The sequence below is a fragment of the Phaethon aethereus genome (genome assembly GCF_964289735.1).
Source record: "Phaethon aethereus genome assembly, chromosome: 5".
Classification (NCBI taxonomy): Eukaryota; Metazoa; Chordata; class Aves; order Phaethontiformes; family Phaethontidae; genus Phaethon; species Phaethon aethereus.
In genome coordinates, this window is record NC_138579.1 from 59582660 (window position 1) to 59604595 (window position 21936).

The 21936-nt window shown below is 38.6% G+C and overlaps 1 protein-coding gene across 1 annotated transcript in view; it reads left to right on the plus strand.

The window, feature by feature from the left end:
- Positions 1–3579: 3579 nt before the first annotated feature.
- IPO7 (importin 7) overlaps positions 3580–21936 on the plus strand; it is a gene marked incomplete at both ends in the record, with an annotated part of 36115 nt that continues 17758 nt past the window's right edge. Inside the window, 8 exons of the mRNA XM_082000121.1 lie at positions 3580–3663; positions 12868–12949; positions 14592–14745; positions 15072–15230; positions 18052–18208; positions 18837–18926; positions 19355–19449; positions 19564–19648. Coding sequence (XP_081856247.1) covers positions 3580–3663; positions 12868–12949; positions 14592–14745; positions 15072–15230; positions 18052–18208; positions 18837–18926; positions 19355–19449; positions 19564–19648 — 906 coding nt within the window. The remainder of the gene's footprint in view (positions 3664–12867; positions 12950–14591; positions 14746–15071; positions 15231–18051; positions 18209–18836; positions 18927–19354; positions 19450–19563; positions 19649–21936) is intronic.

Genomic DNA, 21936 nt, shown 5'->3' on the forward strand with positions numbered 1-21936 from the left:
TATACACGATTTTTGGATTCTAGCTTTTAATTTACCATAAAGAGAATGGTACCCCAGAAAGGCATACATGTTAAGCCGTGCTCTGCAGTCAGCTCCAAGAGAGTATCCTACTTCATTAAAGCTGACAAATATTGTCTTTGTTATTGTTCCAACTTTCTGGGGAAAACATACATGGCTGTTAAACCCAAGACAGTCTGTGAGAGGATGTTTATCTTCAGGAGTAATTGCGACTGATTTGTATCCAATGTTTGAGGCCTGCACAATACCACATCTGCCTTTTATGAGATAATTTGAGACGCTCAGTGCTCCCACAGCAGCCTGAGGTTGCCTACAAGTGTTCATACACAACAGAGAACATTATTGAGCAGCTAATCTCTGCAGCATGTATACATTTTGTTTCTCTTCTGACAGCAAGAATTTGATGAGGCTGGTCTAGCTAAAGGACATGTTTCTCTCCAATGTTAACTCTTGTGATTTGAAATTTGACTTAAAAATTAAATTCTTATATCAACTCATCTGCTGCCTCTTGCAAGATATTTATGCATTGGTAGGATATTTTTCGCCTCCTTTGTTTGCTACACAGTTTTGGCCAAAGTCCTGACCAGTTGCTGTGCTGTGGTGGCTAGACTTAGTCCCTTTTGTCCTGCTAATACTGTTCAAAGAAAGTATCTGACACAAGCGGGTGTATTTATTTAATCCCAACAAAATTTCGGTGTTCAAGATGCCACAGCTCACTAGTGCCTTGTACTTTGACATCAGCTGTCATCTGTTAGGTTGCTCCTCTCAAACTGCTAGTTTGTCTGTTTTCTTTGATCATTAGTATTTCATCTCCCTCTTTAATGCGGAACTACCCATGGCAAATGTAATCCACCAAAAAATTGTTCAGATTTGTGACAAATTCTTCTTTAACCTCATGGATGTCTCTTCTTAAAAGCTGGTATACAGTCTACATGAAATGTCCATCTTGAGTGAATCTTGCATTTATTATTTTCTGTGAATCATTTATGCAATTAATCGTGCTGTGAGGTTAGCTATTGTTATTACTGCTGGGCAAGCAAAGATGCGAATGCAAACATTCCTTGACATACAATGTTTTCTTTTTCAGAGTACACAAACTCTGGACAATTGCTTATACATTCTTCTGCATAACTTTTTTTTGTCCTCCTCACTTTTCTAAACAAATGGTAACAGCTCTGGCAATAAGCTTCTCCAGCCACAGCACCTCTGCTGACAATGGTTCGCATCCCATTGTGCTTTGCTTTGCAGCCTTTCTCAGCTGTCTATCTGGCAAAGAGTATTATGTATAACCAGCACATCATGAGCCCTTTGTCCTTTGAAGTACTTACTTTTCCGTTTAGAGAAGGTATATTCTGTTTCATAAGTTAGAGGTATTGCTGTTTTGATGCAAGGAGCATTGAGATTTGATCTTGTTATCTGTGCTGAGACACAAAAGCATGGAAAAGACTTTGTTGTAGCATTTTTAATAGTAGTGAATCAACAGTACTTCACCATTTTTTACATTTTGGGCAACATCTAGAATTGGAGTGTGACTGCAGATCTGTGCAACTTATAGAAGAACATCCTATGACACCATGTCCTGAAATTATGCTACATTGCCACTTGGGTCTTCTGGATCCATGTGTCTCCTAGGCTTATTTAGAAAGCCAGACATTCATTGCTGTTTCGCCCTTAGTTTTATAAAGGAGGCACTAATTTTCATACTTGCAATAAACCTAAAAAGACTATGTAGTGTAAATCACAATTTTAGCATTATGTAAAAAAAACCAAACCAAACCAAACCAACAAAAAACTAAACCAGTAGCAAGAGAAACTGAGAAATCCAGTTTTTAGTCCGACAACAATCATGGAAAAGTTACTCATTTGGAAAATTTATGTACAAAAGCAAGTCTGTTAAGCCGTTTCATGTATCAAAAGACACGCTAGATAAACCTGCCTAGTGCAGATTTTGCCAGCTGAGATGGCACTGGTTGGCCTGCCTTAGGCCGTTCTCTGGGACAGTGGCCAACTGAGAGGGGATGGCCTTCAAAACCAAGCTGGCTCCATCCAGGTGAGGTGTTGCGAATGGCCTGTGGCTCATGCTAACTCCATGTATGGAAAACGTTTGCAAGACCACTAGCACAGTTGGCTGGTAAAGGGAATCAAGTTTTAATGTGGCATTTCCTGAAACTCTTTAACTTAACTGGTAAAGAGATAGTGTCCTTTATCAATTTTCTAAATTGCATCATTTTTAATTTGTTATTTTCTGTGTGTATTTGCATTTCTGCTTTTCTATTTGATATGCAGTTTCTTTGTTAATGTGCCTTCATTTCAGAGTTGTGCCAGGATGGGCTGTTTGTGAAACTTTTTTTCTTTATTGTATTATCTGACTGTTCAATAAACTCCTCTCATGAAAATAATTCTCAAAATTTCAAGAACATCACTGCATGTCATCCCCCAATGAAGACATGACAGTGAATGACTCTGTATACTACCAATCAAATTTAACAAATCGCTATGCACCTAACTTGTAAATAGCATTGCTTATTTTATCATCGCTAATCATGTAAGTGAAATTACTTCAGTGCTTAATGCTTGTAGGATAAAGCCTGCAGAAGTGACTTAGAGAGGACCAACTTACACAGTCCAATTCTGATTTTGTGACTGCATCAACCCCTCCAGAAATGACCGCCCTGTTTATATTGATTTTCTGACAAATTTCTGACACATCTTAGGGACATTTTTTTTCTTTTTTGCTAAAACTAGCAGAACAAAACGCTGGATTTTACCAAATGCTTAAGAACTGTTTGTACCCTATACCCATTATAAAGCAAGTGCCTTTAAAGGAAACCCATGCCTCCATGTATCCCTTCTTCTTCATCATCCATCCAAGCAGCTCTGAAAACGGGAAGCGTACGTGGTAAAAGGAGGGACCTTCTGTAAAACAACAGATTCCACTTTAATCTCAGCGCGGCCCATGAGATCAGGACAGAGCGTGTACCGGCTTTCCCCGCCCGCAGCGGCGGGGAGCCCACTCCGGCCCCCCGCAGCCAGCGGCGCCTGCCGCAGGGCCGAGATCGCCCGCAAGGCCGAGATCGTCCGCAAGGCCGAGGGTGCCCGCAGGGCCGCTCCAGAGGCCAGAGCCGCTCCCCGGGCTGCCCCGAACACAACCCTCGCCCCGCCGTGGCGGGCCGGTCACCGAGCCCTCACACGGAGGGGGAACCAAGCAGCGGACCCCTCCGTCCCCCACTCCCCTCAGCGTGTGGAGGTCGGCGGTGCGCCCTCCGTGCGAGTGTACTCGCCCGCCACTTCGGTTTGGCGGGGCGGGCGGCGACTGTTGGGGCGGCCGTTAGACTACAGGTCCCGTGACGCCCCGCGGCGCGGAGGCGGGGCGCGGGCGGCGGAAGGGGCGCCGCTCCCTGGCGGCGGCGGGGGGCAGCTCTATCCGGGCCTTTGGCGCTTTCCCTTCCTTTCGCGCCGGCGGCCGCTGCGAGGCGGCGGGTCCATGTGCGCACGGCGCGGCGCGGCCCCGGCCCCTGCCCTCCGCCTTCTCCTCTTCCCCTTCCCCCCGCCGCCGCCACCATGGACCCCAACACCATCATCGAGGCCCTACGGGGTACCATGGATCCGGCATTGCGGGAAGCCGCCGAGAGGCAGCTTAACGAGGTGAGGACGCCGACGGGGCCTGGGCCGGGGGCCGCGGCCGCCGCGATGCTGGAAAGCGGGGGACGGCGGCGGGGTCGGCGTGGTCGGGCAGGCTTGTGTGAGGGGGAAGTGGGGCAGGCCCGGCGGGGGCGGCGGGAAGGGGCCGAGTGCGTGGGGAGACGGGGCTGAGGGAGTGGAGGTGGGGGGTGTGTGTAGAAGCCCCCCCTCCGCACCGTCGGCCTCGTCTCCCTGCGCCCTCGGCCCCTTCCCGTCGCCGGGCCTCGCCTGGTGTCACGGCGGCTGCAGGCCGAGCCCGGCCGCCCGGCTCGCATTGTCCGTGGCACATGGCAGCGGGGCCTCCGGCCGGGGCCACAGGGCCAGGCCAGGCCATGCCGTACCGGGCGGGGCTGCTCAGGGGCGGCGGGGGGCGGGGGGGGTGGTTTAGCGGCAGAAAACGGTCGGGGTTGGGGAGGAGGCCCCCGTTGCCTTTCCTGTCGGTAACAAATTACCTCCATTGTCTTCCTGCTCAGCCGAGGAAAGGGTAGTCTATAGAGGGGTGGTTAAAATCATGGGTGGCGCAGGCCCCCGGTGGCTCAGAGGCTGGACCCAGTCCTGCCTAGGACTGTCTAAGGGCAGTCTTTGGATGTGGAAGGCAGTAATTTTTCAACGGGAAAGGAGGTAGTAAGATCCCCATCACTTTTCTAAGTAGTGCAGCCTATTAGCGTAAGAGTGGCCTGGGCCGAGTTCAGAATTAAATCTGCTAGCCTGGCGTTATTTGGTGTTCGTACAAATCCTGTGGACTCCCGGTTCGGCAGCGCTGTCGAGGTAGGTGTGCTTTCTGGGTGTAGTATCGACACGTGCCCGAAAGAACAGAGGAAGACAGGGCTCCCAGCCCAGATCTGTCATCTGCTTAGACTACATTCATGTGTCATATTGAGATATAACAAAACCCGGAGGTCCTAGTTCCACAGGTTTCGATTTTGAAAGAAAGTTGTATTTTTGCTCCACTTAACTCTACATGATACGTGAAATTTTTTTTTATTGATGAGACACAGCCACGGGACTTTTAGACTTTTTGAAGAAAAGGTGATAGCTTGATGGAGGAGGTGAAAGGTAAGCCTGTGTGGCAGCTCCTGTGGTGCCTTTAGTTGGCCTTTTCCACAGATGTTTTTCTTTGTTGCTCTTAAACAGACTTCAGGCTTGACAAAATACATTTAATGCAACAGATGTTCAGCAGAGCTTAGATAAAGGTGGGCCAAATGTTCTGCTGGTGGTAGAGAAACTTTCAAAAACTAAAGATATACCTTCTCTTATTAGGAAAAAGTGAATTAAGCTGAATTCCTGCATATCACTTAATAAGTGAATGGCAAATAACTATGAGGTGCATTTTAAATAAATAACTGTAAAACTACCAAATGTTTAATTAAGGTTTGTATAAAGTAGTTGGCTGTCTTTTCCATACACTTAGGTAAAAAGTATTTTAGTGTTTCTTATTTAAACCAGAAGTGAAAATCATGTAATTGCCTGTAAAGACAGTAATATATATGAAATCTTAAGCTGGCTCCAAAATGCCATTTTTTGTGTTGTATGCATGTCAGTATCTGCATACAGTAACTTGCTTGAAATCTATTTTAGCTATTTTCTGCAGGTATTGAGTTGCTGAACGTGCACGAAATTACATTCTCTGCCAATCGGGATCTTCAGCAAATGGCTAACTGTTGCATGAAGGATCATGCTCACCAGCAACTGGCTTTTGTTCACACTTTTGAATCAAAACATCATGGTCTATCATGTACTACACGAGTATTAAATTGGTATAAAATCAAAATATCTGAGTCCCGTTACAGACACCAGACATTATTGAACCAGTGCGTAAGAATTCTTTGTTATTGGAAATGTAGCCTTGCTCATCTTTCACAGTCCTTTTGTGATAAAAGTATTTGTTAAACCCTAAATCTGCAAGCACTGGTATGTATATTTAGGTTTTAGTCATATGCATGGTCTTGGTTTTGCATAGGTTTATTGAAGTCAGTTATGCATTTGCTTGTAGGATACTGGTCTGAATTTGTTAACTGTTAAGGCAATTGCATTACCAGTTAATATTTCATTTCAGGTAGGGGTGTCTCTTTCTCTGCAAAGATGAAATCATACAGCAGCAAACACTATTGTTTCACATGGCCAGGTGCATACAAGTGTTTTTATAATTTAAGTTTAATAGTTGTCCTTGGTTGACCTTTTAGTTTACCTTTAATTTGTCTTAAGTGCCTCTGTTGAGCTGATAAGACTGGTTTTCAGTAGAATGGTCATTTTACCTTATCAGAAAGGAACGTGCTTCAGTCAGTAGTTGATAGTCCTAATTAATGGAAGAGTTAAGTAGCTAGATCTGTCTTCATCATAATCAGCAAAGTTTCCACTGACTGGAGAAGGGAACCAGGTGTATGATTCTCAGTTTGTCCAGAGTTTGTTATTTTCCTTTGACCTTGGCAAAGTCATGAATTCTTCTATGCTTTATTTCTTCTTTCACTAAGTTTTATCAGGTTGTATTGCCTGCACATAAAATGCTATGAGAACTTTCAGAGTTGAGAGAGGCTAAAAAAAAAAAAAGAAAAAAAAGTAAATGCAGGTATCTCAATCTTTTTGGCTTTACTTTCTGCACTGTGAAAATAAGTTACAGGGAATGATACCACTAGCTCTTGTGTCAGCTTCTCATGTAATTTGCAGCTGATGATGTACCCTGAGGTGTTTTGCCATCTCTGTCCCTGTCTTAGAGGGACAAGCTGTGTTTTACAAGGGCTTAGAACCAGACTCTTCAAGCAGCGAGACAACTTTGTTGCCTTTTGAAACAGTCTTTGTACTGCATGTATAAAGTGTTTCTCAGAAATGGTGATGAAAATAGATATTTTTAACCATGCAGTTATGGAATGACACTCTGAAAATAATACACAGTGTTGTTTAATCTTTTAATATCAATATATTTATAAAGGTGCAGTTGCTAGATAGTACGGTCCTTGCAGGTTTCTTCTTTGTAATTTCAGGGAATTTATAACTTAACTGTTATGTATGTCTTGTAAGTATCTGAGATTAACTGCAGTACATATGAGCTATTAAGATGTCTTTTTAGACTAACAACCCAATTTTTCTGTCTGAGAATGTTTAAAAATAAAAAAGCAATCCCCAATAACTTAAAATTTTTTAAAGTCAAAGCTTAACAGAGTTTGTTTAGGAAAATATTACCCTGTTGCTCTACTGAAAAAGTGCCTTTCAGAAGTTATGTTTAAGCTTCTTCATGTTCTAATATGAGCGACAGGGGAAGGAAAAATGCTTTAGCTTGTTGACTAGTCCCATAGCATGCCATTGGTTTAACAGAATATGGCAGGGCCTAGTTCAGTGTCTTTAATTGTCTGCTTAATAGATACAGATGTCAGAATGATGGAATGATTAAATGATTGGACTCTAACTACTGGGAGCTTGGAGTGAAAGGTTGTCAAAGGGGAAAAAGCAAGATGCTTATTACGCAGTGCCTTTCACCCAGTAATTTCCAAATGCTGATACACTATGTTTTGGATACTTTGGGGTAGGTATTTATAGTGTGTTACCCCCATCTTTAATTTTTTTTTTAACCTTTTCTAACATGGTCTTCATGTATAACACTACCTCTATATATTGTAGTGTGAGTAAGAACAAGAACAGAGCATGAGTTTCCTGGCTCTGATTATCAGATCATGGGTTCTCTTTTAAAGTTGTTAGTATGGTGTTTTACCAAAAGTACTCGATTATTTTCACTGCCTTTATCTTCCATCTTTATATTTTGGTGTGTGCTAGATGAGAGATGCTTTGGGAAAGGATGGTTTTAAACTTTATGTGTTGAGGCTGGTCCAACACCAGAAATCCCCTTGGGGGCAGTAAGGAACCAAGGGAGCTTTGTCTTCATTAGGAAGATGTTACATTCTCGATGCACGTTAACCAGTACAAGGCAAAATCCTGGCAGACAGGGCGACTTGCCACTTTCTCATGACTTAGCAGATAGTTACTGTGTGTGCTTAGCTAGCCTTTGCTAAGAGCACATTCCTTTTTCCTCTGTGAATAGAAGAGCAAATAAGCTTCAGAACTTGCAGACTTTTTATTCTGATAAAATGAGCATCAAGGATGTTTGCAAGATCTGGTAAGCGTGTATTTATTTTTTGTGGACCTTAAACTGGATTTACATATTGTAGGTGCATAAGAGGTTGCAGAATTAGCCTGCAAAAAACTGAGGTCAGAATGACTCCCACACCTGCTGAGTTCTTAAAAAAGAATTGAAAGAGTGCTACAGGGCAGTTTGCTGATTCAGCATGGCCTTACAGTTCCTGACCTTACCTTTCTATAAAAAAACCAAACCGTTTCATCTCAGCGTAATAGTTGTGTTCACCTAGTCCTGTTATGGTCTAGATCAAAAATTGCATGTAGATTTTTTTTTTTTCTTCAAAATTGGAATGGGGGAGATGCATTGAATTTGTATTTTTTCAGATCCTTTAAAAATAAATTGTAGCCTTTATTTAAATGTGTGCGACTTTGAATAACTATATAAATAACCTAGGGTTCTAGCTCAAGCAACATAGAGTAAGTATTACCCTTCTATTTTGCTTTTTTGGTAACGGTAAAGGAGGTACCAGTAGTAGTGTGTCTGTATAGTATGTTAAATTCTTAACGTCTAAGAAGAACACACGGAGGTCTCTGACTGAGATGAAGCTTCTTCTTTTTATCATTTAATGGCATGCAGGCTTTGTGTGAGATATGAATAATTCTAGTATTAAAGATGAATGTAACTGACTTTAGTGAGTATCATTGCTGGGGAAAAGGGCTTTTCTGTATCATAATTAATTGTTGATAGTTCATATGCCATGAACTGGTCTCTTTAATGTTAACTTCAAACTTCATTTATATTTCAGAGTATGTAGCTGGCATGGCACTTTGCTCAGAAGTGTGTTTTAGCACACGGCTAACAAACAAGTCTGCTAGGAAAAGCTGCAATGAAATATGCAAAAAGATTGTATGTTCTGGAACAGTGATTGATATTAACAGACAGTGGTGCAACGTTTGTGGTCTGATAGAATACATTCCTCAGCTAGCGAGGGTGCATAGCAGAGATTGCTCTTGGGAAAAGTCCCTGAATTCTTTGGCTCTTACACAACAAAGTCATACCAGTGACACGGCACGTTGGAGGATTTGTAAGGGGGAAGGACTTAAGATCAGTTTTGGTTTTGTTTTTTTAAAATGTTGAGTTACGTGTTGGGAAACGGACTTTGACTGTGACAGAACTATTTGGTTTTTCAGTTATCATTGTAGTTCTTAAATTTAATACTTATTTTAAGAAGGTATTTGTAAACAAGGAGTAAGAGAATAAAAGACGAAGTTTTACAGATGTTAAAACTCTAAAATCATAGAAATTGTTTCTATTCTCCACACAGTGTAGAGTATCTGATAGCAACCACTGTGAAATCCTGATTTTAATTCTCATATGCTGGAGCCGTGGGACTTCTGTGTAGAATGACAATACTTGCCAGTGGCTTTTACTGAAGTGGCATCAGTGCATCTGATTCTTCTGGAGACTGGGGTGTGCATGGGCCAGCGGAATGCTCTACATTCTCATAGTTCCCTGATAGACCTTTTATGAATCTGCATTTGCAGCTCACCTTTTGTATAGCGAAGGATTCTGGCTAATTGCATGCACTGAAACCAAAAGCTAGTATTTGTATAGAATATGTACCTAAAATAGGTGTGGGGTTTTTGTTTGGTTGTTTTTTTTAGCAGTGCTGTCAGTGAAGAGGAACATGATGTCCTGAGAGGCAGCCATCTTTGGAGAGTAAAAATACTAAAGATTAAAATAGCTGAAATGGATGTGTGTTCAGTATTTTTTAATGCCATAGATACAAAATTGGCACCTATGTGGTGCCGTATTTTAAGTTCAGTTGTTTTTTCGGGTGCGAATAAAACATCGGATGTTCTTTTTAATAGCAAAACAAAACAAGGGGAAGAGTGACAGGTTATTCTAGTACCTGGGGTTTTATTTGACCATTCAGTACACCCATGTCTTCATGTAGCTGTCCTTACTCCACATTTCAGTTTCTCTGGAATTGCTTTCCTTTCAGCGGCATGGGAAGGGGGTCATTGGAAGGAGTTTGGACATCCTTTATATTCCACATAGAATGCATAGAAGTGTTAAATGTAGTTCTGTGAAAATTTAGTTATGAACTGAATGGATTAAGAGATGGCTTTGTTTGGGAAGTACAAGGTGTTTTAGTTACGCTACCTTGTATTAAAAGCACAAATTATTTCTAGTATGAATCTCTGCTTTGAACCACTAAAGGTGATGAAGTAGCTCATCGTTGTGGTTGGTTGGTGCCTGATGCTTGAAATGTTAGTAAGGATGATACTTGTAAACTAAAAAAACCCCCAAGATAATGGTATAGATGTTTTGGTCCTATCCTTTAAAACATGTTATAGTTCAAAGAATCCAGTGGAAAATATATTAATCCCACGTACTACTATAACTGACGTTTCTCGGGACCTTCTGTAGCTTGCTACAGGCATAGGCTTAGTCCTGGGTTTTTTCCATTAAGAAAAGATTATTCTTTAGTATTTTCTTAAATTTCAGTGTGTGGCAGTTTTATACACTGCTGTTTAATTTTTGTTGCATTTTGCTTTTAAGACACAGAGGTTTTGTATTATATTTTTTTGTTATTCCCATTAGTTCCTTGATCGCTTTTAAGCAATTTCCATTTTTTTTTATTGAAAGGGATAGTTTTTTATTAAAACGATAGTTGTCATTTATCATGAAAAAGGGAAAGTAATCCTTCATTTTTAAAATTCTAGGATTAAATGCTTTTCAATTTCCAAACATGAAATATATTGCAAATTTTCAGTGTTGAAAAGGTAGCTGTTAAGTTTATCATAGTCATTGTGGAAAGACATCCGTTTGCACTTTTAAGTCTGTAATGACCTTATTCGTAGGTGAGTTAAAGGTTATTGAAACTGAAAGCGTTCTTCAGCAAATTCATAATACATTTAAGTACAGGAGTACTTCCACTGACATTAATGTTGGGCATATAATAGAATAGTGTGCTGAATTAGGGTCTAAGGACATTTGGTATATGTTGCAGGAGAAGTGTGTCTATTAACGTTACTTAAGAAAAGGAACTTAACGGACCTCGAGCTGTAGTAGAAATGAACACCAGCAAGTAGATTTTATTTCAGATGTATTTATTCAACCATTACTTGACAGTTGAAAAAAAATAGGTTTGGGATTTTGTTTGTTTGTGAGTGTGTGTGTGTTTGGTTTTGGGGGGGTTTGGGGTTTTTTTTTAATTTGAAAGTGTATTTGCTTCTTTCGGACTTTGAGGGTATCAGAGGGATGTGGGTGAGAAAGATGTGTGCTCATATTGCAGTGTCAGTTACTTGCAATTCATCAAAACACACTCTGTGAATAAACATTTTTGTTGGAACAGATGCGAGTGTTGCTTCTGTGAGTTTTCTGCAGCCTGCAGATTTTTAATGCATGGGATGAATATGTACAACAACGTTTTAACATTTTGTGGAGATTCTTAAGTCAAGTTAATTCTTCATTTAAAACTGGTTTTGAATAACACATGATAGAAAATGGGCTACATTAATCAAATCTTAGTACAAAAGCATGAACAAATGTCATGTCCCAGGCTGTCCCTTTTACACTTGGTGCTGTAGGAGTGAGCTGGGCAGTGTTACACACTTAGGAACATTGACATAATTTCATACTGTCAAAAGAGCTTTTGGTCCTATTAAAAGAATAGAAAGATAATTTATCTTGATGATATTAATTTGCTCTGCTGCAGTAACTGAGACAATCGTTTGCTAAATGAATAGTGTAATTTCAATGGTTTTCAAAGTATTAATTTATTTGCTTTATGTAGGGAGTAATAAACTGAGTAACAAGCAGGTAAGAGATGTTTTCCTAAGAGTTTAACAGATTAAGTTACATAGATCTATGCAGTTGTATTTGCTAGAAGCACTGCAAAGAGCTTATGAAACAATACTGACATGTCAGTGAAGATAAAACAGAAATATATCTTGGCAATTTGAAACGTGGAGTAATTAGGTTAGGAGGGACCTCTGCAGATCGTCTGGTCTAGGCCCCTGAAGCAAAGCTGTTTCGAAGTTAGATGAGGTAGATTGGGACTTGTCCAGTTGAGTTCTGAATATGTCAACGGACAAGGTCCCACAGCCTCTGTGGACAGACTATTCCAGACCTTGGCCACCCTTGTGGTTTTTTTTTGTTTTTTTTTTTTCTGTAAAATATGAATTTCACTTACTGCAGCTCATGTCCATTGACTCTTGAACTTGAGGAAAACTATGTTGCTTTCCATTTTTAAAAATTAGAATTAGTTTTTAAGGATTACAAATCACTTTTCTCAGGGAAATTAATGTAATGTCTTGAGTTTTTGATGCTTAGGAAAGGTGGATAAAGGATGCTAGAATAATGTTAGGGTCAGTTTTCTCATATTGAAAATACAATACAGCATTTACTGTACCAGTGACATTTCTCATTATTGTAAGAAAAAACACGTTTTGTTTTCTTTGTAAGTGAACTCTTACACACCCTTGCAAAGTCATTACTCTGCAGATGTCACTCGTCACTCCATTTTGGTCTCCATACTGTTGGTTTGCTGTTGTGTAGGTATGCTGACAGTTGCTGCAGTAATGCATAAATGGTCACTTGAAGCTGTTTTTTTTCGAAAGATGGACTATGAGTTGGACAGGCTTGCTTAAGGCTGGGCTTAGTTTTAAAACACAGTTGCCATCTGTTTCTTAGATTATTATATAATTAATTCATACCTTGATAAAGGTTGCTGTAAACTTGCTGCGCTTGTGTTTTATCTGGCTATTTCGATATTCTTTCAAATAAGTATTCTGAATGAAGAACATGTTTGGTGACTGTAAAAGGCCGATACCTAAAACCTGTTCAGTGATTTTTTTTCACTCTGTTACCTTAAAAGATAGGGTTTTTCCTCCCCCATGCTGTCTTCAGAATACAGTGGGCGTGAAACTTTGGAATGCTTTGGTTGATTAGCTGACTACTGTGAAACTGTCTGAATTGCTGGTATTCTATTGATTGCATTACATCATTATAAAGATATTGTAAAACCTAATGGGAGCATTCTAAAAGTTAACAAACTATGACTAAATAATAGTAATTTTTTTTTTCCTTTACAGGCTCATAAATCAGTGAACTTTGTTTCAACTCTGCTTCAGATCACTATGTCTGAGCAACTGGATTTACCAGTGAGACAGGCAGGCAAGTTTTCAAATCCTTTTTCTTTGTGTCTACTTTAATGGTTCATACACACAAGTACATATGCATATCCTGTTAAAGAATTCTAATGGTTTTAATCTCAAATACTGAAAAGTTGGGAGTTGCTTGAATGACAGTCATCATGAATTTTATCTGGCACCCTACACTGAATAGGGAAGATGGAAAGAAAAGGTGGCTGGCTCTTCAGTGATTGCTCCCCTTTATCTCTAGTGAATAATGGTCTTTGGGGAAACAGAATGGTTTATGATGCTAGTACACTTGGCCCAATGAAGTAATTTAACTTTGTACTAGTAATGCTAATATTTCTAAACATTTTAAGTGGTAGAAAACAGATTATTTCTCTTGGAACCCTGCTGATTTGCACATGAGCCTGCAGTAAAATTGAATATTGAATATTAGCAACTCCAAACATCACCTTTAAAGCTGCTATGATTACTTGATAGAGGTTTCTAATATGATACTTCAATGTTTTTTCTGACAGTTCAGGAAGTGTGATCTTGATCGCTTACTTGGATCATCCACATAGTAGACTATCCTAAGTTGTAGCATAAGACTAACTTGCATTTTTATCTTATTACTTGGGGGTACCATTCAGATGATGACTCAAGAAAGTTACTGCTTAACATGTATAACATGCAAAAAAAAGGAGGTACATTTGAAAACAACCTCTGAAAAATTAGCCCTCAGTGTAAGCCAATTAGAAACCAAAGCCATCTGTAGAGACTGGAGACAACTCATACAACGCATGGCTTACAGTGCACGTTTTGCAAAGCGATTAATGACATGATAAATCCTGCTCAGGACAGATTGAAGGCTGTATCACTTCAGTCTTGTAATAGCACATATCTGCTGGGTGTTTCTCTCCTTTGCAGACCCTTTCAGAAACCCTGTGGTTTCTGAACCTGCGGAAGGTACATACAAAATTTGGGATGAGAAGTTGCTTTATGGATTTGTACATGGGATTAGGTTAATAACTTTGTTATTGGTTTGTCATGTGACATTTCCTGTTGCATTTTGTAAGTCCTTTTCTTTCCAAGTGCTATAGCTATATTGTACCACATAAGCAACTTGGATTTGGTTATCAAATGGTAAATGCAGGCATTTGTGCCAGGAGCCTGGTTGCTACAAAGTGCTGTGCCCCATAACCTTGGTATAAAGGAGCTCTATTTCTCTTTAGCATTCACTCCTGTATCACAAACTTAATTAGATTTTTTTTTTTGCTTACAAGGGTTGTTTTAGATAGTCATTGGTGTTGATTAGCTTTGTTTTAATGAAAATACTGAGAAAATGATAAAGGGTTTTTCAAAAGTGTGTTGCTAAAATGTTCCACAACTACTTATCTATAATACAGGTACAAGCAATATGCTTAGTGTTTTTATATGAAAACACATTTTTTACAGAACTAAGAATACAGACATCACAATAAATGGGTAAAAGAGTATCAACCTAGTAAAATATTAGGTTGATAATTTACATAGTTAGTGTTTTGATTCTCATACTCAGAAATGGTCAATGAATTAGTCATTACAATCAGTTTTGTTCTAAAATAGATTTGTTTGCAGAATATGTGTTTGTTTTTGTACTCTGAACGGCTGTGAGCTGGTGTGGCTGTTCTGTCTCGCAGGGGTTATCTACTTGAAGAATATGATAACCCAGTATTGGCCAGATCGTGAAACTGCACCAGGAGAGATTCCACCTTACTCCATCCCAGAAGAAGACAGACACTGTATTCGTGAAAATATTGTAGAAGCCATTATTCACTCTCCTGAGCTGATTAGGTATGCAGTTTCAATGTGTTTATGAATTGTCTGTGGTTTCTTTTTTGGCACAAGTAAGACCACCTGCGTGCTAGGCATCACTGTCATACATTGTGTATTGTAAGCAAAGAATTAATGTAGATGTAGATGGAAAAACAATGTTCAGCTTGTGCAGCATGTAGAAATTTAAAGTTCCTCAAATGGAGAGTATTAAGCAGAAAGTACAGAACTTAAACCTTCTAAATAAAACTTGAAATAACTCTTAAGTTTAGGTAATAGCTGTTTCACCACCACAATAATATTAAAAATAATAGTAGTAACTTAACCATTGCGCATTTGATTTCTAGAGTACAACTTACGACTTGCATTCACCATATTATCAAGCATGATTATCCTAGTCGCTGGACTGCAGTTGTGGAGAAAATTGGATTTTATCTTCAGTCTGACAACAGTGCTTGTTGGCTTGGAATTCTTCTTTGCCTTTATCAACTTGTGAAAAACTATGAGTAAGTTTTTTCTATCACATAAACCAGCAGAATTAATATATTTGTGTATGTTTTTTCTATTCTGCATGTATATTATAGCCATGCAGAACTGGGGTTGTGCAAAGGTGATAGAAATCTAATTTTGGAAGATATTATTGAATACTCACAATGCAGATGTTGATTCATATATGTTCTCCACTAAGAAATTACAGAAAAACTGCCTTCATTAAAAGCTTGACATCAGAAAAAAGAGGGTGTTTTAAAGCCTCGATTTGGTAGTTGCATTTTACGGATTGATAGTAGTAAGAAAGTCTGCTCAAAATCATGACTTTTGTGGAAAATGATAATTTATTTAAACCAGGTTTAGACTCTTAAACAATTTGTACTGGAGGTATCAATGACAGTAAACATATAAAGGTTTCAAAGTGTGAAATCTTCAATGTTAGGAAGTTCAGAATTAGTTGACAGACTCTGGTATGATCATTTTGATAGCCTCATCCAACCCATCATAGGAAATCTATTAAAGCCCACTGTTCTCCTATATGCAAGGCATTGGGTTAGGATACAGGTCAATGTTCGTTGCTGTGTACCTGGTATTATGCTCAGAGCTTTGAAGTTGAGGTTGCACTTTGAGAAGTTATGTGGAGCTTAGCTGCTGCTGCTGTCATGTAGGAAGCTCATTTGAGCTGGGTCAGAGAAAAGCAATCCTGGAGTCAGAGAATTGAAGTAGTGGAACTGATGGAATCCACAGTTTACTCTTTCAAAGCACTAGCATGCATGACATTTTTTTTTTTCAGATACTTGATTTAGAATGTTGCATTGAAAAATTTCACTATCTAATTCCATTAATTTATGTAAATAGTGTAAAACAGATGAATGTCAGTTTCTCAAAAATCCTTTTTACAGGAATACTATGAAGGCTTTTGTAATCCCATGTTGGAGTTTTTTTTGGTGGCTGAAAATTGCAAGTCCTGCTAGGAAAGGAAAATAAACTAATTTCTCACTTGATTTTCAATTTAAACATCTTTAACCACATATACAGCATGAGACATCAAACATGAAGTGTTCACTGGTAGTGTGTTATGATTATAGCAATCCTTGTTTAAGGAAGAATTTTGATATGAGTGCAGTCATTGTGTGATTAAGTAAGGTAACAGGTGTGGTCATAATCTTAGTTCATCAAGCGCTTTAGCTGAGGCCAGCAACTGCTCATACTTGTTTAGTTCTCTGGTGAAGTCAACAAGGGTCGGTTTCACAAATCATGTAGGAATATGCATATTTCATTGCGTAACACTACGGGTGCAAGCAGGTCTCTGCAAAATTTCTTAAATGACTTACGTCAGGGTGTTTTTTTTGGAAAAACTGCGTAATGTTATGACTTTGATCAAGTTTTTACTGCTGGAGTTGTAAGAATATTTTGCTTTTTTTTTTTCCCGTAATGTTGAAGGTAAAGATCTTGGAGTTTTTAAAGTTGTTTGTTTCCCTCCCCTCCCTGCTGCCTGCAATCCAGACAGTAAGACTAAAGGGCTGCTCTTTGCATAGCCAATTTTTCTGGTCTTTTTCAATTGTGTCTGTTGCAGAAATTAGAAACTTGAGTTTTACTGAACAACATTTAGTCCTTATATTTAGGTTTCTAGTTCAGAAAATATGTGGAAACTCTATTACTGAACAGGATTTTTGAGCTCGGTGTTGTGTCGTAGTTTTACAGAACATGCCATGTGGCAGCAAATTGAGTAGACTCTATCTTATATTTCTGCAAATTGGCACCGTTTAAGAGGCTGAGCATTGATAGTTAATATTAAGGAAAAATCTAACAAAAATGTATTTAAAACAACAAAACCAAACCAAAATCGAATCCCCCAACCCAAAAATCTCCCGCAAGAGTCCAAGAGCATTATAGTATTAATTGCTTAATTAAAAAATAGAACTGTACGGTCTCAAAATGGTATTTTACTTTGTTCTTATTCTCATCACCAGTATGGACAAGATCTTATTCTGCTGTGCTAACTCTTGAGTCAATAAGGACTTTCATCTTTATAAGTTAAAAGTTGGGGGGAAGAATTCAAAATGTGGCTTCATTTCCTTTCAGGTCTTTTTAAATGTTTTGAGTAGGGAAATGGAGCCTTGTTTTCAGCATAGGCAAACTAGTGGACTGTCAGCAGCATGGGAAGGTCTGAGGCATTATTTCAAGGGAGGTTGCAGTCGAAGCCTGCTCAGAGTCTGCCACATAGCCTTGAAGCCTACATTCTCTATCAAATTGTTCTATTTGGGCAAATTAAATGGTAAGATGTGAGAGACATCAATGGTAAACTGCGAGAGTCTTCAGACTTTACTTCCTTCAATATCGGTGAAGTAATCTAGGTTCTGGAAATACTTTGATAAATTGTCAACTCTGGTAAATGTCTTTCTGGAATTTTACTGACTAGCCCAGCGTCTGCCATTCTTGGCAAAAAATACATACCTTTTGCCTGCAGCTTTTGTAGTGCTCTGATTGCTTTTCACTGTAGTAATGGTGTGGCTGAACATGATGTAGTATTCAAAGTGAGTAAGTTGGCAGAAGTGCATTACCAGCAGAAAACTAATGTGGATATATAGTGGAGTAATGGATGCTCAGCGATGGTTGTGTGGTGTGTGTGTGTCCCCCGCCCCTGCTTTCCTTTTACTGTAATGTTGTCTGACTATAACTTTATTTCAAATTCTGTAATGAAGAAATGACTAGGGGTTTTTTTAGATTGTATGTTATGGACTGTAATATACTTGTGTCTACACTGGGGAAAGGTGGACTTCTAAAGTTCAAAAGCTACCTGAAAGATCTACAAAACTAGTTTGTTCTTATCTAAAGGTACAAGAAACCAGAGGAGCGGAGTCCTTTGATAGCTGCAATGCAACATTTTCTACCAGTTCTGAAGGATAGTTTCATTCAGCTCTTGAGTGATCCATCGGATCAGTCTGTCCTCATCCAGAAACAGATCTTCAAAATATTTTATGCCCTTGTCCAGGTAAAAAAGAAACTTTGTATATATTTGATCAGTAATTTGATTTAAAGTGTAATGCTTTCCCTTAAATTAGTAAATTACAGAAATATTAACAACATTACATTACATCTGAATCAATTGTGGTATGAATCACAGGTTTCTGGTATGCTTGATTATGCTATACAGTGTACTTTTATACAGTGCTATTCCTGGTTGGTATTAGATAGAACGTATGCATGCCATCCTCTGAGGTACAGTGTTTGCTAAAAAACCCGTTACAAAATCAGTTTTCTATTGACAAATTGCAGAGGCAAGCCTGCATAGAATTACCAATGTAAATGTAGTTTGGAATGGAGCTGTTAACATGCTGTTTGTTAATTGCTTCAGAAATTAATGTAACATCTATTAAGTAGCATCTTAGCATTGCATAAGCAGAATGAATTGGAGTAAAGGCATCTAGCACCTTTGAGGATATTGAGGATATAGACTAGGTTGTGTTCTTTTGCCTGGTTTTCGGAGTCATTTGCTGATCTTTCATGGTAGCTAAGTGTAGACAAAGATTGGAAAGAGCTAAAATTCAAACTGTGAAAATAACATTTTCAAATTGCTTTATAATAAGTTCCCCCCCCCCCTTTTTTTTTTTTTAAATAAGTACACACTACCTTTGGAGTTGATAAATCAGCAAAACCTGACTGAATGGATCGAAATCCTGAAGACTGTTGTCGATAGGGATGTACCAGCTGTAAGTGGCTTTTGGGTATTTATGTCTTCAAGCTTAAGTATTTTTCATTCATTAGAATGTTTAAAAGTTTAACTTTATTTCTGTATTTTTTTTTCTCAATAGATGCCAAGAAAATGTATTTTTAACCTAAATACGGTGTGTTAAACAGAATAGACAAATTTTGAAAATATGTAGCTTGTATGGGAGCTCTGGTCTTGAATTACAGCACAACTTAGTTTTGCTTCTTTCAAGAATATGTTGACTATTTATGCAGCATATATCATGGGATTTATTTTTAGATACACTGCTTTATAACTCTATTAAGCTAGAAGTGCAAATGGCAGGTCAAAAGCAAAATATGCTATATGGTTGTTCAAAATACATATAATTTGAACTCTTTGTGAATAGTTGGTAAATAATCTTTTTTTTCCCCTTTTTCTTTTCTAAAGGAAACCCTTCAAGTTGATGAAGATGATAGACCTGAGTTGCCTTGGTGGAAATGCAAGAAGTGGGCTTTGCATATCTTAGCTAGACTTTTTGAGAGGTATTTTCTCTTCCATTGTTATTAAAAACAAACAGACAAACAAAAACCCAAACAAATATTCAAGTCAATAATATTGCTGCACCCTTGAATTTACATACTTGATTCTAATTCTAGGTATGGAAGCCCTGGTAATGTTTCCAAGGAGTACAATGAGTTTGCTGAAGTGTTCCTGAAGGCGTTTGCTGTTGGTGTTCAGCAAGTAAGACACGCTGAATGTGAGGGGGGATTAGGATAAGTTTAGAGTTAGTAGTGATATTTTATTTCATTATTTTCTGAAAAGGCTTCTTGCTGTTCTTCATAATTGTTTTTTAAGCACATTGGTATGGAAAGCACTGATGTCTCTGGGTTAAACAAAAAGAATAATTAAAGAAATTATTAATTTGCCACGTAGGACAATCCACTGAAAATAGCCTATTGATAACCTGTAAATAGAGTAAATGCTCTCATATTAACAAGCCCTCAGATGAGCTTCAGATACATGTTATCAATTTCTCTCTTTCTGGAAGAGATAAGTAGAATATTTTTGTGGTGTAGTTGACCTTCTTACCTATCCTTTTAACTGTGACGATAACAGTTTTTCTTTGACTCAAAGTCAGTAAAAACTAAGCTTTCTAGCCTTCTGCAAAAGCCTGATGAAGCAGAGGCTCACTTACAAACAGGTCAGTCTGGTCCCTTTCCACTCATCTCCCTGTCTGCGGGTTTCCACTTCTACAAGTTCTGTTACACACAAAGCATCTTCTGGACTATAGCAGTTTCTAAGCTGATGTATTAATGTTATGCCAAACTCTCCTTGATTTCTACTTTTGTTGGAGTAACCTCATGATTCAGATAGTCCTACCACATGGCAGCAACTTACAGGTTTTCTTGAAGGGACAGAATGGATTGGTGGGGCAGGAATTGTCATCTGTCTCTTACAGTGCATGTGTTTAAAGTGAGTAATTTGAACTTTGGGAACTAGCAAGAAAATTCCCACAAACATTGGGAAATTTTTGGATCTGATTCTCTGCTCTTGGCTGTACTACTGACTTCTGTTTTTTGAAACAAGCTTATTTATAAAAAAGCTTCATGTAGTTTTTATAAAATTTCCCTATATTGGCTCATAAGTCTTTATATTAAGGTGATTAGGTTGTAAATGTAAACAGACTGTTAAATTTATGAAAATCTCAGGGAGCAGAATGTTTTCTTCAAAGCCTTTATTTTAATCAGGAGAGGAACAATTCTTAGTTCAGATTCCATTTTCTTAGTTTTCATTCCTAATGAAATGATAAAGAATTAAGGGACTTTAAAAGAGGAGAAGTAGGGAAAGTATCTCCTAAATAGATGTGGGTTTTTTGAAGGTCAAAGTATTGAAAGGGAAAAGAACGTTTGTCACATTGAGTGTTAGTAAATATGTGCCAACATTCTACTTGGACAAGTGCAGTCGGCGTCACCTTCTGAGGTGCTCATCTATCACTGGTAGACGATATCAGATAATTATTGCATGTTCTGGTTGCTTTGCACTTCCAAGCTACAGTGAAGTTCTGACAAAAGACTGTATGGGCAAAAGAAACGTTTGAAAAGATAAATTTAAACATCTCAACAAAATACTTTGTGTTTCTTGTTTACATTTTCTTTGAATCAAATTTGATCCTTACTGTTACTGAATCTATGGAACACCAAGAATTTAAGTATTTGAAGAAAATTGCTAAAAAGCAGGACTTCAACATGCTTACAGTTTCTTCCTGTACAATAATGTAACTTGTTTAGAAATACAGATTATTTTTAAGGTGCTGTCCTCTCTTTCTATGCAGAAGATAAGTCTCAGATGTATGCTCAAGAAATTAAATTGTTCAGATAAATATTAGGGAAAATTTTTGAACAGGATGTATTTCTTTACAAAAATTGGAAATCTGTGAAATACTGAAAATACAAATTCTGATAATACGCTTCACTGAGTTCGCTTTACTCTCCGAAGTGTACGCACCCTTTTACTAAAGGAGTAGTAGATAAATATGGGATTACAGGTTGTTCAAGTATAAACATGAAACAAACTGCTAATATTATTCTGATAATTACTTCTCATTGATTCTTCTTTTTATCTACGCTATACCTCTTTGTCATGTGCATGTCACCACCCCCCAAATAATCCAGTACGTTGAGCATTAGTTCTAGCTAAACTTTAAGCTTGGCCAAAACAGGCTGAGCTGCCTAGCTCAGATACCCTGATTCTTATCCTTTGTGTTAGCAGCTTTTTTTGCTCAAGACATTTCTCATTTTGAAAGACATGATGAGCCAGAACTAAGCCCTGGTTGAACACTACTGGTTCAAACACTGTGCCTGGTTGTTCCTTGGCACAGTTGCAGAATTTTCTTCATTTGCCCTATAGCCTCCATCTCACATCCTGTTTTTCCTCACTGCAGTTCTTAAACCTGTTTTTAATCTTTCATTTCTTTACTTACTGCATCTGAATCATGAAACTACTTAGATTTGTGAAAAGAGAGGACCAAA